General features: G+C 40.4%; 1 protein-coding gene across 1 annotated transcript; it reads left to right on the forward strand.

The window, feature by feature from the left end:
• Positions 1-1,314: 1,314 nt before the first annotated feature.
• Positions 1,315-2,257, forward strand: LOC144369431 (olfactory receptor 7G2-like). The gene has a single exon (XM_078029586.1). The coding sequence runs from the start codon at positions 1,340-1,342 to the stop codon at positions 2,255-2,257; it is 918 nt and encodes a 305-aa protein (XP_077885712.1). The 5' UTR covers positions 1,315-1,339.
• Positions 2,258-14,733: the final 12,476 nt, after the last annotated feature.

The raw sequence follows: 14,733 nt of genomic DNA on the forward strand, positions 1-14,733 counted from the left end.
CCTTTCATTTTTCTGGTATTTCTTTTTAGTTTTTTTCTTCCAGTTTTTAGTTATTTTGTATTTTTTTAATTTAATTTTTTATTTTTTAGTGTTTTGTGAATATACATGATGATGAGATTCATTGTGGCATGCAATGTATACATAGGAAAGTTAGGTCAGATTAATTCCCTGATTCTTAGTTCACATTTAAATGTCATAATTTATACCTGTATATATGTGGATATAAATATATGTGTGTGTACACACACTCACGCACACATGTATATGTATGTATGACATTTATATATATGTGTGTGTGTGTGTATATATATAATATTCTCACATCTAAAATAGGGACCAGGCTTCAGAAGGTAATTAAATACACAGCTGTTCCTTGGTTTTTAACTTGGACGGAACACTGGGATCTATTGTAGAGGAGGTAGGCATTGCAAGTTCAAGATCTGGGAATTGGGGATGGGCAGGAACCATGGGGAGAACTGAATGATGAACAGTTTCCCTCAGGGTCAGGTAGTCAGCCATCCCAAACTCCCCACCTCCAGAGTCTTGGTCTTTAAGGACCTGCACTCCTGGGGTGAGAATGACTGTGAAATAGCTGGTCTAATGAGGAGCTTTGCATATTGAGACCCCAGGGAAATAGCATCAGGAGCAGCATCTGACCTCACTCCCCAGCCCTGCCCTGCTCAGGAAGCAACACCAGAGCCTCCTCCCAGAGACGACCTTCCCTGACCAGGATCCATTATCCCCCTGGTCTGTCTGCACGTCCTGAAACAGATTTCCCATCTTCAGTATTCAGGTAAGATGTTCAGCTTCTTTCCTCTTGAAACCAGAAAGGGAACACAAAGTCCCCTAGTTAATGCTCTGGGAATGAGGGAAGACGTGTTTTGAGAATTTCATCCTGGGGAAGCAGGAGAAATCGTGTGCAGGAGACCATGAGAAACAAGATCCATGCCCAGCAAGTCAGTCTCCGCCCCTTAACCCTTCCCATAGGCCCTCACCTGATGTCACACAGCTCCTGTTCTTCACTCTGTGCACAAGCACACGGGCCATTTCCTTCAGACAGGAAACCTTCCCTTTCTCAAAGGTGATGACTCTTACAAAGCACTCTGACATTTACTCAAAGTCTTATTTGGTGTTGGGTGTATTAGCTGTCAGGAATGCCAAAACCAACTACCACAGACTAGTGGCTTTGCAACAGAAGCTGATGTTCTCACGGTCCTAGATGCTGACATGCAGAGGTCAAAGTGTCTCAGGAGTGGTGTTCAAACACATTCCCACGTTGGGCTGCTGCCATGGATCTATGCATATTCACCACTTTATTTGCAACAGATTGAGCAACATCATGGAACCCAGAAACCACACAGCTGTTTCAGAATTCCTTCTCCTGGGACTGACAGATGACCCAGCCCTGCAGCCCCTCATCTTCAGCCTGTTCCTGTCCATGTACCTGGTCACCATCCTGGGGAACCTGCTCATCATCCTGGCTGTCAGCTCTGACTCCCGCCTCCACACCCCCATGTACTTCTTCCTCTGCAGCCTGTCTATTAATGACATCTCCTTAAGCACAACCATCATCCCCAAGATGTTGGTGAACATCCTGAGAGAGGATCAGAGCATCTCCTACATGGGATGCCTCTCTCAGGTCTGCTTTGTAATAGTTTTTGTTGGTATGGAGAATTGTCTCCTTGCAGTGATGGCCTATGACCGCTATGTGGCCATCTGCCATCCACTCAGGTACACAGTTCTGATGAACCCCTGCCTGTGTGTCCTGCTGGTTCTGGTCTCCTTTTCCATCAGCACTGTGGACGCCCTGATGCACAGTCTGATGGTGCTGCGGCTGTCCTTCTGCTCAGATCTGGAGATGCCCCACTTCTTCTGTGAACTCGCTCAGGTCATCAAGCTGTCCTGTTCTGACCACTTCATTGATAACATCCTGATATATGTTGTAGCTTGCCTATTTGGTGGTGTTCCTGTCTCTGGGATCATTTTCTCTTACGTTCACATTGTGTCCTCTGTCTTGAGAATGCCATCAGCAGAAGGAAAGCATAAAGCCTTTTCCACCTGTGGATCTCACCTATCCGTTGTCTCCTTGTTCTATGGGTCAGGACTTGGGGTGTACATTAGCTCTGCAGTGACTGACTCCCCCAGGAAGACTGCTGTGGCTTCAGTGATGTACACTCTGGTCCCTCAGATGCTGAACCCCTTTATCTACAGCCTGAGGAACAGGGACATGGAGGAGGCCTTGAGGAAATTCCTTTGAAAGACAGCTTCTCATCTATGACAAGGGGTCTCCCGAGTAAGTCACAGTGAAGTGTTCCTGCTTAGCTAGAATACCTGACACTTTGTCACAACATCCTTCTGAGATGTTGAGATACCACAATGACCACTTGCATTTTAACTTGGCTGAAACCTTACTTTTCAGGTGGTCTAGGTTGGTGATGATTGACTTATGATTTCCATTCTCTAAACACATTTCCTTGTTCAGGTTTCACAGAAGTGGAGTCTAAAACAGGGCTTCCAGTTGTAGTGAATTTCTCTGTGTTGCACCCTCAGTAGATGGCACATTAGTGAAGCAGAACAGGGAAAGGATGGACACAGAAAAGCATGGTCACATCTGCAGGACAGCTTCCCCTGGAGCTTTTGTCCAGGGCCATCCCAGCTGCCTTCCACTGTGAAACCTGCTGTGAGACAAAGGGATGCAAATTCTTAACCCAGGAAGAATTCCTGAGCATATCTGTGTGAGGCAAAAGAGCATCAACACACACAATGTCTATCTATGAAAGTTGCATAATTAAATGATGTCCATGGTTTGAGATGACTGTGATGTAGTAGAACATTTAAATGAAGATGACTTCTGTGCTAATAAGAAAAGAATACCATGCATATGATAGCTCTACCAATGAAGAGAGTCACCTTCCATTCCTAGATCCTCAGAGTCTGGGGATGCACTGGGACAGATGGTGGAGCTTCATTCAGATCCCCATGAAGTGGCCTCATCTCAGCACTTGTTCTGTTCCTGTCTCCAGGCCATAACTGCATGGGCGGTGTCACATCTGGACAGGATGCCTGAGGTGGCACTCTGAGAGTCTGCTCCTGGTGACTTAACTAGGAAGTCATGCATTATGGGTCAGTCACATTGTATCCTTGAAGTGGACTGAATGGTGGCCCTCAGAATATCCACAATCCTGTCCTGTTAACATGCAATATATGTGGGATAAAGATGACTGTTACTTGCTTATAGAGCAGTAGCTTTTACCTGATTGCTGTAAATGCAATCCTGTGTTTCCCTGTAGCAGAGCAGAGGACACACAGCCCACAGGAGGCACAGTGACCAGAGGTGGGAGTTGGATGGATGGAGTCGCTATTGATGCCGGTGTTTGATCACCTAGCCCCACAGAGCTGTCGTTTACTTAGACTCTTATGGATTTGTAAAAATCAATCCTTTAGGTATCCCTCTTATTAAATAAAGTAACTACTATTGAAGTTCAGATTTAATATGTGAATTCCATGACTTCTTGTTAGTCCTGTGATTTTGCTTCAGAATCAGTCATGCTGTTGGGTGTGGCAGTGATTCATCTATGTTCAATGCTCTGTGGTTGCATATTACGTGTGATGAGATTAAAATATAGAGCATTTCTGGCATTGATGAAGTTTCGGTAACTTTTTTTTCCTCTTACAAGAAAGCTACTTTAACATTCTCTTCTATGTCCTCTGAAGGAACAAAAAGATAATTTTCTTCTTGTGGTAAAATTATTGGATACAAAAGAGGATCTTTTCACTTTGGGTTAGTTCCAAAACGTTTTAAGGACTTAAATCTATTTATCCTACCCTCAGAAATTTCTGGTGATCCACATCCTCCCTGAAGCATTCCTTTACCCTGACAATCTAATGGGTCTAAAATAGCATTCAGTTAATTTACGTTTTTCTTATTATGAGGCTGAGAATTCTTTTATACATTAAGGTCTATTTTCTTGTCTTGTGAGAAACATGTCTGTGATATTTCCAATGTTCTGCTTAATATCTTATTCAAAGGAGTTCTTTATGCAACATCACAAGGAATTATATGTTATTACACATATTATACATATTATTATCACATATATAAGGTATATGTATATTGACATGTATGAATGGCAAGTGGATGGCTTAGTTGTGTGTTATAGTATTTGTAGATACCTACCCCTGTCTAATTTTAACAGGGTTAAATTTGTCAGTATATGCCCTCCTTATCTCTGCTCACTAGGTATTGGTCTTGAAAAGTGTACTTCCTTTTCAACTTGAAACTTCTACCAAAAAATCCTGCTGAGATTTTCATTGCGATTTCACTGAATTTACTTATCAATCTAGGGGCAATTGACATTTTGACAAAGCTGAGTCTTCCAATCTGTGCATATATTATATGTGTCCATATTTTTAGACTTTCTTTAATTTTCTCCAACAGAGAATATAGCTATCAGGGTACAAAACCTTCACATGTTTTTAAATGTATTTTTAAGTATTCATGTTTACAAAAAAATTTAAAAAACTAATCCAACATCCATACCTGTCTGAAATAAACAAAATCCCCAAACAAACACCCCTCAGTAAAGCAGAAATAGGAGAGATCTTCCTCAGTCTGATAAGCTCACCTATGAAATCCTTCGGCTACCGTCACACTTACGGAAGTTCTCTGCATGCCTCTGCTCAGCGGCGTTGGCCAGGCCCTGCTGACAAAACACATGACATCTCTCTAATGAATTCCAGGGCTCCTCTTCAGTGCAAAGACATCTCTAATAACGATTTCAAGAAGTCTTATTCCATTTCAGATGTGAAGCAATATTCTGTATATAACTGCATGGATAATTTGCTAATAAATATTATATAAGATATTGTGTCATCAGCCTTTGTGGCTTATAATAACTTCAAATAAATCAGTCAAAAAAAAGGAAAGGTTCATTTTGGCTCATTTCAAAGGTTTTACTTTATTGTCATTTCTCCTGTTTGTTTGAGCCTGGCATCATGAAGAACATCATGGAGGGAATGTGAGACAGAGGAGGCCACCAGGAAGAAAGAGAGAGAGAGAGAGAGAGAGAGAGAGAGAGAGAGAGAGAGAGAGAGAGAGAGAGAGAGAGAGGAGGTGGTCTCACTCTACCCTTCAAGTGCACAGTCCCTGGTGACCTGACTACCTTCTGCTATACCCCACCTCTGAATGGTCCCACTTGGATAATGGCTTTTCTTGGACCAATATCCAAACTATCACATGGTAAAAATGTAAATGCTCAGGGTGCTTCTTCTTGATCTTCATTGAATATTTGATGAACTCTAATTTTTCTACCCTATATTTTACAAATATTTCAATATATTTTCATTGATCATTGCTAATGGTGAAAAACATCAACAGGCTGTCTCTCCCTCCGTACGGTTTTAAGAACAGCATTTGCAATTCCATCATGAGAGTTTCATTATGCTTTTCTTCATATTAGGGGACTGTGAGATGAAATTATGGTTCTCTATGTCTGTTTTTCTTTTTTGACTCTCTGATATGTTTGTCTGTCTTTTAAAACTGCTGCATCATGACAAGACATACCAGTGGGATTCACTGTGACACACAGAGAACATGTGATCAGTTTCATTCCCCAGGACCTGTCCTTCCCCTTCCCTTCTCCCACCTCCAGTCCTCTTTCTGAGGATCTCCCTTCTATTTTCATGAAGTTTCTTTTTTTATTAATTTTTAAATTTGTTTTAATTAGTTATAGGTGACAGTAGAATGCATTTATGCACTGTGATATTTCATACATATTATATTCCAAGTATTGTGATTATGTCAAAATGTAGCCTAACGTTATTTTTAATAGATGCATCATTTTATATATAACCTTGGAATGCATCGTGGCATATTCCTACATTCACCTGGTATAATTTGGTCAAATTCATTCTCTAGTTCTTGGTCCCCCACTTGTAGTCTATTGATTTCCCTTCTATTTTTGCGAGATCCTCCTTTTTATTCCTTTTTTCTTTTTCTCTTTAGATTCCACATGTAAGAGAAAGCATCTGATCCTTGACTTTCTGAGTGGCTGACTTCATTTAGTTGATGTTCTCTAGTTCCAACCATTTATCAGCAAATAACAGAATCTCGTTCTTCTTAATGGCTGAGTAGAACTCCATTGTGTGTATATACCACCGTTTAAAAATCCATTAGCTATTGATTGGCATCTTGGCTGGTTCCACAACTTGTCTACTGTGTATTTGTGCTGCTATAAACATTGGTATGCACACATTAATATAGCTGATTTTAATTACTTTGGATGATTATTGAGGAGTGGGATAGCTGGGTCACATGGTGCCATTTCTAATCTCTTGAAGAATCCCCATACTGCTTCCAAAGTGGTTGTACTAACTTGCATTCCCTTAAAAAATGTATTAGTGTATCCTTTCCCCCACATCATCACAAGCATTTATTTATTATTATTTGTATATTGATTATTGCCAATCTGACAGGGGTGAGATGGGATGAAATCTCAATATAGTTTTGATTAACATTTTCTTGATTGCTAGAGATTTTAAAAGATTTTTTTTCTTATATGTGTTGCTATTTGTGTTTCTTCTTTTGAAAAATCTGTTTAGTTTGGTTGCCTGATTACACTTTGTGTTAATTTTTTCTTTTAGTGTTATTTTTTTTGAGTTCTTTATATGTTCCGGATATGAATCCCTTGCCAGAGAACCAGATGGCAAAGATCTTCTCCCATTCTGCAGGCTCTCTCTTGGCATTCTCAATCATTTCCTTTGCTGTGAAGAGCTTTTAAATTTGAGGGCATCCCACTTACTCATTTGTGGTTTTATTTCTTGAACTTCAGGGGTTTTGTTAAGAAAGTAGATGTCTGTACCAGTAGGACGGAGTGTTGACCCTATGAGAAATTGCTGTTTGTAAAATGAAAAATGAGTTTCAAGTTTTAGCAAGATCAAGTTTGTCTACAAGACACCAATGGAAAGAAAAAACTATAAATAACTTGCAGAAAAAATTAGTAGAGAAGAGGGAAGGGAGCAGAGGGGAAGGTGGGCAAAGGAGGATATGTTGGGAACTGAATTAGAGAAAATTATATTCCATGTTTTTGTGATTGTGTCAAAATGTATCCTAACGTTATATATAACTGAAAAGATTCAATTAAAAATTTTAGTGAGTTACACTGGCATTTGCCTTTATTAAAAAGTTGGATTTTAATGGCATTTTATAGAATTATCATTCACTTTATCTCTTGCATTAATTATCTATATTAATAAATATAAATTATAGTTATAAATATGTGCATACATTAATATGTGTAAATAGACACTCTTTACTTGTACCTTCAGATGTGTATATTACTGTATATAACTATAGAAACCATCTTTTATAGTTTGTTTTTGAGAGGAAAGGCAATAGTTTTCCTGAGTTGTTTTAGCTTCGACTGCTGCAATGCCTGGGGACAGAGGACTTAGGATCCACACAGAAGGAAGCCATGTCCATGTAGCTCAGGAAGTGGGATCAGCCAACAACACGCTGGGAAAGGTCAGGAATCCCTCCACCAAATACCACCTAGCGAGGGTCTCACAGGCAGCAAGTGACTACCCGGCTCAGCAGCTGGTGCTGATGAGATATTTCAAGTTCCTGGAGGTGCAGGTTGTGGAGATGTCGAGGCATGTCCTGCTGGAGGCCTGTTTTGTGTTGAGGTCTGTGTGCTGGGCAGTCTTCCTCCCCCTTGTCCTCTCCCAGGTGTATCAGCTGCCTGGACTCCCATCCTGGGAGACTCTGCGTTTGTCCTCCTAAGAGTTGATCTACGATGCAGTTACAAATATCATTATTTCTTCAGATTTTCAATTCTCTGCATATTTATCTTTCCTTATTGCTCTGTTTTGGAAAAAAATGTGCAACCTGTCACCTGAACTTATAGAGATTTGATCTTCAAGAAATTACTGAAAATAATGTCTCAATAAGATAGTGGTCATGAGTCCTAAGGTTTTGGAAGCAAGCCCTCTGACCCAGAGTGTGGGTGCTGTCTGGATGCTGCCCTTTGGTGGATAGGACCTATGAGGCCAGCAAACTGGAGACCTTGAGAGCCGAGTGTACCTGTGTCTCAACTCAGGTGGAAGTTCTCAGTGACGTTTCAGTTTTCCTAAGCTAGTACTTCTCAGAGATCAGTGAAGCCTGACATCCTTACTCCAAATGCATATGAACTTCCCCTAAAAATAAAACAAAGAGATCTCACACTCTCATTCTGCTCCAGCTGCAGTCTCTCCTCTCTTTGTAACACAACTCCTAAAAGGAGATTTCTCTACTCACCATCCCTCCCTAAGTGGCTGAGGCTGGATTTGAACTTGCAATCCTCCTGCCTCAGCCTCCCAAGCCACTGGGATCAGAAGCATGCACTACCACAATTGGATTTTTATTCATTCTTTTTTAAGTGAATGGAATTAGAATGAAGAAAAATAATATTACAAGTCCATCTTGTCATAAACATCAAATATGTATCTTTTTTTTTTGTACTGGGAATTGAATCCAGGGGCACTTAATCACTGAGCCCCAGCCCTTTTTAAAAAATATTTTATTTAGTTACAGGGTCTCACTGAGTTGCCTAGGGTTCCACTCAATTGCTGAGGCTGGCTTTGAACTCGCAAGCCTCCTGCCTTAGTCTCCCAAACCTCTGGGATTACAGGTGTGTACCGTTGCACCCAACGCAAATAATGTATCTTCAAAATTTTAAATTCATGTAGAAACAGGAAACAAGTGATAAAACGAGTTGATAAGCATAGGGAAATATTGCTGTCCTGAAATATGAAAGGTTTTAAATGAACACTAACATGGAAATCCGTCTCTGCCTAGTAGAGCATGCTTGAGATCCAGCCAATTCTACTGAGTGTGTGGACGCATCTGCCTACTGCTGACTTTTGCTGAGTTTGTATTTGAATTAACACCTCATTTTAAATTGAAGACCCATAATCTCAGTTCACAGCTTCCTTATGTGAAGGAAAGTGAACCGTGATGACACAGCAATGATTAAAGAAAAAGATGAGAATGTGCTAGTGCCCTTCAACAGATGAACAGATAAAGAAAGGGTGGTACATATACACAGGGGAGTTGGACTCCGCCATAAAGAAGAAGGAAATTATGGCACTTGCTGGTCAACGGATGGAACCCGAGAACATCATGCTAAGTGAGATCAGCCAGACTGAGAAGGTCAAGGGTGGAATGTTTACTGTAATGTGGGGGAGCTAGAGCAAGTAAAGAAAAAGGTGGGGGAACCCCAAGAAAATAGAAGAGAGACCAGTGAAGGAGGGGAAGGAGGTAGAGATGGAGGAGGAGGGAGAGATAAAGCAGGAGCTGCAGAATGACATGGACCAAATTATACTATGTACAATACGAATATATCACAGTGAGCTTCGCTTTATGTAATCTATAAAGCAGAAATTAAAAATAACAGACTATAAATAAATAGAAGGAAAGATCATTAGAATGGAGGAAGTCGAGCAGGAGGAGAGAGGAGACGGGAAGAGAAGTACTGGGGAGTGAAGTGTCGCAGATGTGTGTATAATTATGTGAACGTGAACCCCAATCTTATGTAACTAACTATAATGCAGCTGTAAAAATACAAAAAAGATCGTGAGAAAAAACATTCAGGCTCAAGTATCATCAATGACAATAAGAGAAGCCTTTTTTTTGTATTTTAAAACCTCTGAGCTATATTTGTACCCTTGTTGTTTATACTCTCTGTATATTTTCACACCTAAAAGCAAATCAGGCTTCCAGATATCAGGAATAGATAAACACTTGTTTAAATCTAAAGCAGAAGTTTGCAATTTATTACAAAATGCTATGTGTTGTGTTCACGGGCTACAATAAATGGAGGGGAGGAGAAACAGTGGAGAGAACTGGGTGATTTGCACCTGGCTTCTGGGGTCAGGTCTGAAGCCAACCAGGTAACATGCAGTCCCTTGGTTAACACACTGGACATAAGATTTGGTGAGATTCATATATGTAATTCCTTAATATTACATAATTACATATATGGAATATATGTAATTCCATATATGTCAATTTCCCATGTTTAGGATATAACCCTGCCAAAAGAATTTTGGAATTATTGATGTTATTGATGTTTCTTCATTCCCTTTTCTCCATGACCAGCATTCCCAGAGGGGAGTTCCGCACATAAATGTTTCCCTGACATGTGCATTTATCATATTAATCATGTTCTCTTACTTCTTTCCTCATCTGTCCCTACACCTTGCTTTTTATGAGGAATGGGAGGTGTCAGGAATAAATATTTATGACAGAAAAAAATAGCCCGATAGGAAATGTATGAGGGTCCTACCTGCTGTACACTGAGCTGACAGCTTTGGTTATGTTCCTTTCTCATCATTCCCCAATTTTTTCAGCTTATTCAGGAATAATTTAATAAAAAACATATATTCAGATGTACAGTGTGGGGATCCCATATACATATATACTACAAAATGATTAGCAGGATCCAGCTAATTGGCACGGCCATCATGCAGTTCCCATTGAACATGGAGAACACCGGGGCTTCTCATACAGTGAAGATGTTTCCCCTTCACAAAGTGTGTTCTGGAGCACAGATGAGAATGTATGAGCCCAATATTACGTCTAATTGTAACAATCTTGTTTCACCCTGTAGAGAGACCACTGGTCTACAGGGACACTCCTGGTAGCACCCCAATTATATGTATCTCATAGATATGTAATAATTCTGTGTTACGAGGTCTCTGTTTTCTGTAGAATATAGAATCAGAAATTTATTTTTTCTGATTTATTTTCATCTGTTTTCTTTATTTTTTTTCATATTTTATTTAGAGACAGGCTCTCATTAAGGAGCTTAGGGCCTCACTAAGGTGCTGAGGCTGACTTTGAACTCGTGGTCCTTCTGCCTCAGTCTCCTGAGATGCTGGGATTACAGGCATATGCCACTGTGCTCTTCTGTTTTCTTAGGAGTTTTGCACATTAGTCTTTCTCTCGTTTAGTTGCTCTATTTTAAAAATCCTATGTTCCTATTACCTTCAGGGAAGAATTCCCTTGGGATGACACAGAATCCCATGGACGGAGTTCCCCAGCTCCTCTTAGAATTAATGCTAAAGGAGATGACTTGCCACTCCATGGGTCAGTCTTCTGAGCTCCAAGCCTAGAGGCAACATTTCCTTGTGTCCACCTGGATCCATGCCACCCACTAATTTCATCTCATCAGGGAGAAGTCAAAACCCCTTGAAGGCCAGGGACTGTCTTTACGCTTTGCTCAGGAAGTAGATGTTAAAAGGACAAAGGTAAATTGTGAGGTTGGAATGATCATCAGGAATGCTGCTTCTTGCCACCTAGAGTCATTGGCAGAGCCTGGTCAAGATCTAGCTCCTCAGGGAGACTTTCTGAGTTTGTCCCAGTCCTTGCAAGCACTCATGGGTGTCGCACATCCAAGGATTATTCACGGGTAGATTTGGCAAGGTCTTCAGATGATTTTGAGAGACTCCAGACTTTGTGAACCACGGATCAAGTAGACGGAGCTAATGAAGTCATTATCATCTTTTTGTTTACTTGAAGGCATGGGAAATTCTGTCTGAAAGCCTTGTCCTTTTCTTTATTCTCAACACTGAGCACATTCATGAGAAAGAGTTGGTTCTCATCCAGAGTGGCTTGTATAAAGGGATTCCAGGGGAAAGGAAGGCTGAGCAGAAAGGAGCAAATGGGAAAGGAGAAGGGGGAACTATTTGGATACTCGTGAGAGCTCATGATACAGGTATAAAGTGTTTGTTTTTAATGAACTGGTTCTCAGTGTTCAGCTTATGTCAAAACCACCTGGAGGGCTGATCCTCATCCCCAGAATTTATCACTCATAACTCTGGAGGGGGGCTTAATCTTTACATTTTTAACATTTTCCCAACTGATGCTGCTGCTGCTGTCCATTCATGTTATTATTTTTTAACTGTATCTTATCCGTCAGATTATTCAACAACATGAAAGCCAGAAACATGTCCGTTTCCTCAGAATTCCTTCTCCTGGGACTGACAGATGACCCAGCCCTGCAGCCCCTCATCTTCAGCCTGTTCCTGTCCATGTACCTGGTCACTGTTCTTGGGACCTGCTCATCATCCTGGCCATCAGCTCTGACCCTCGCCTCCACACCCCCATGTACTTCTTTCTCTGCAGCCTCTTCTGCACTGACATTGGCTATACAACATGAACCATCCCACAGATGCTGGTCAACATCCAAATGCAGGATCAGACCATCACCCTAGCAGGCTGCCTCACCCAGGTTGGCTTTATCATAATTTTTTAAACTCGTGGAAGACTTTCTCCTTGCAGTGATGGCCTAAGACCGCTATGTGGTCATTTGTCACCCCTTGAGATACACAGTCATCATGAACCCCTGCCTGTGTATCCTGCTGGTTCTAGTCTCCTTGTTCATCAGCACTGTGGACGCCCTGTTGCATAGTCTGATGGTGCTACAGCTGTCCTTCTGCTCAGACCTGAACATGCCCCTCTGGAACATGCATTTTAACCTCATTCATGAATATACCTGTGAACATTCTAAGGAAATATAATCAGGAAATACACTTAAAATTATAATGGGAACAATGATATTCCAAGCATGTAAGGAAATTTCAATGTGTTTCCTCGTATTAATACTTCAAAAAAGAAAACGATATGATGTTGATCACCTATGACTGACACTAACTTTAAAAATGCGAAGTAAAATAGACACAAACCTTGCTTATAGTCCCATATATGTCTTTGTAGAGTTTAACCATTATTTCTCTTTTTAAAAGTGAAGAAGGTTATCATGGTGAGGAAAATCACTATGATGCTATCTTCTCACAGATTTCAGATGATTCATGTTTGTAGGTTGTTCTCTTATCTGGCAAGCTTTCTATATTCTTTTATCAGTTCTAACAGATTGGGGGTTGATTCTGATTTTTCCTAGGTAAATGATTATGTAACCTCAAATAATGACAAATTTAAGGTTTTATTTTCATAACTTCTAAACATGATGTATTAGATACTAGCTAGTCAGTCTCACCAGCAAAGCATTAAAAGAGATCTTACTGGTAGAATAAACAGACATGATTACCTTATGTACATATATGACTGCATGACGAATGTGATTCTATAACATTATAATAAAAAATGAGAAATTATACACCATTTATGGAGGATGTATCAAAGTGCATAAATGCATTCCACTGTCAGGTATAACTAAGTAAAACAAAATATATATATATATATATTTTTTTTTAAAAGAGATCCTACTAAAATCAAGGAAAAAAAAGCACATCCATTATCATTATTTAGTACTTTTCTGGAAGAACTACAACTGGACAATAAAAGCAATAGGAGCACAAAAGCTGGAAATAAAGAGGCAAACTATATCACTTATAGTGGATATGGATGTACACATAGATATTAGTCTCTTGAAATCAGAGTTCTGGAAATCCTCCTGGTTTATTCCACTGATAGGATCTGAAAGTGGCCTAAGTAATCTGAACCCAACTGCCTCTTCCCGAGTCAATTCTTGGAAAGACCAGGAATTTTTCCTTAAAAAGGAGACCAGCAGAGTAGAGGGAAAGCCCTAGAGAAGGGAGGCGGGGATAGACGGGGGCGGTGGTAGGGAATGACATTGACCAACTTAAGTCGTTACCTTGTGTGCATGTAGAAATAAGGAACAACAACCCCTCTGTTACATATAATTATAATGCAGCAATGAAATTTTGAGAAAAATAAATTTAAAAAATAAATAAGTAAAAAAATAAATCGAAAAATTAAAAGGGTCTTTTCCCAAAATAAAGAATTTATACATTACAAATGAATCAGTCAACATATGCAATGTGAAAGCCTTTAGAGGCGAAAGAGTTTAAAATGAACACTCACCTGGGATGTCACCTGCGCTGATTAAGTGATGGGTGAAATCTAGCCCAACGTACTGGAACATCTCTGTAGCACTCAGTCTCATTGATTTTGTCATTAAGTATCATTTAAAAAAAAATAACACGACTTTACCTAAAGGTTACCTAATAAAAAGAAAAATGTATTGGAAATGTTATGATGGAATTGTAACGGTGCTAATTATACCCCATGCAGGAAGTAACAGCTCTGTCTACATTTTGGTAGTCAGCAGTGATAAATGAGAGTCTATTAGAATCTTTGTAAAATATGAGAAAAAATAGTTCAACAAATATTTCATAATGATTCACACGTGTGTTAAGTATACCCCCTTGTTACAGCAAGTAGCTTTACACCTAAAACTGAATCAGGCATGCTGAAATCATTAGTTAAAATGTGATGGTTTCGTTTGTAGTTTAAAGGAGGCCTGTAATTCTTTAGAGTGAGGCCACCTGCCATGTGAGTAGGGGTGGGGCAATGAGCTGAGCAGAGACAGGGCGGAGAGCTGAGTGGTACAAACAGGGCCTCAGGGGTCAGGAATCAGCCACCCTGAATCCCTCACTCCTGCAGAGTTGGTCTTCAAGGACCCGCACCCTTGGGATCAGAATGATCGTCAAGTAGCTGCTTTAATGAGGAGCTCGGGATATTGAGCCCCTGGGACACAGAGACTATAGGAGTCAGCGTGGGGCAGCCCACTCAGCAGCTCTGCCCCAGCCAGGAAGCAGCACCTGAGCCTCCTCCCAGAGATGAACCTTCCTGACCAGGTACCATTAAGTCATTCAGTGTGTCCTCCCTTCCTGTGGACACATCTTCCATCTTCGATAGCCAGGTGAGATGCT

Source organism: Ictidomys tridecemlineatus, chromosome 2 (assembly GCF_052094955.1).
Source record: "Ictidomys tridecemlineatus isolate mIctTri1 chromosome 2, mIctTri1.hap1, whole genome shotgun sequence".
Lineage (NCBI taxonomy): Eukaryota > Metazoa > Chordata > Mammalia > Rodentia > Sciuridae > Ictidomys > Ictidomys tridecemlineatus.

Excerpts from the sequence above, each read along its gene's own strand:
- LOC144369431 (XM_078029586.1), top strand. The coding sequence starts at position 1,340 with ATGGAACCCAGAAACCACACAGCTGTTTCAGAATTCCTTCTCCTGGGA.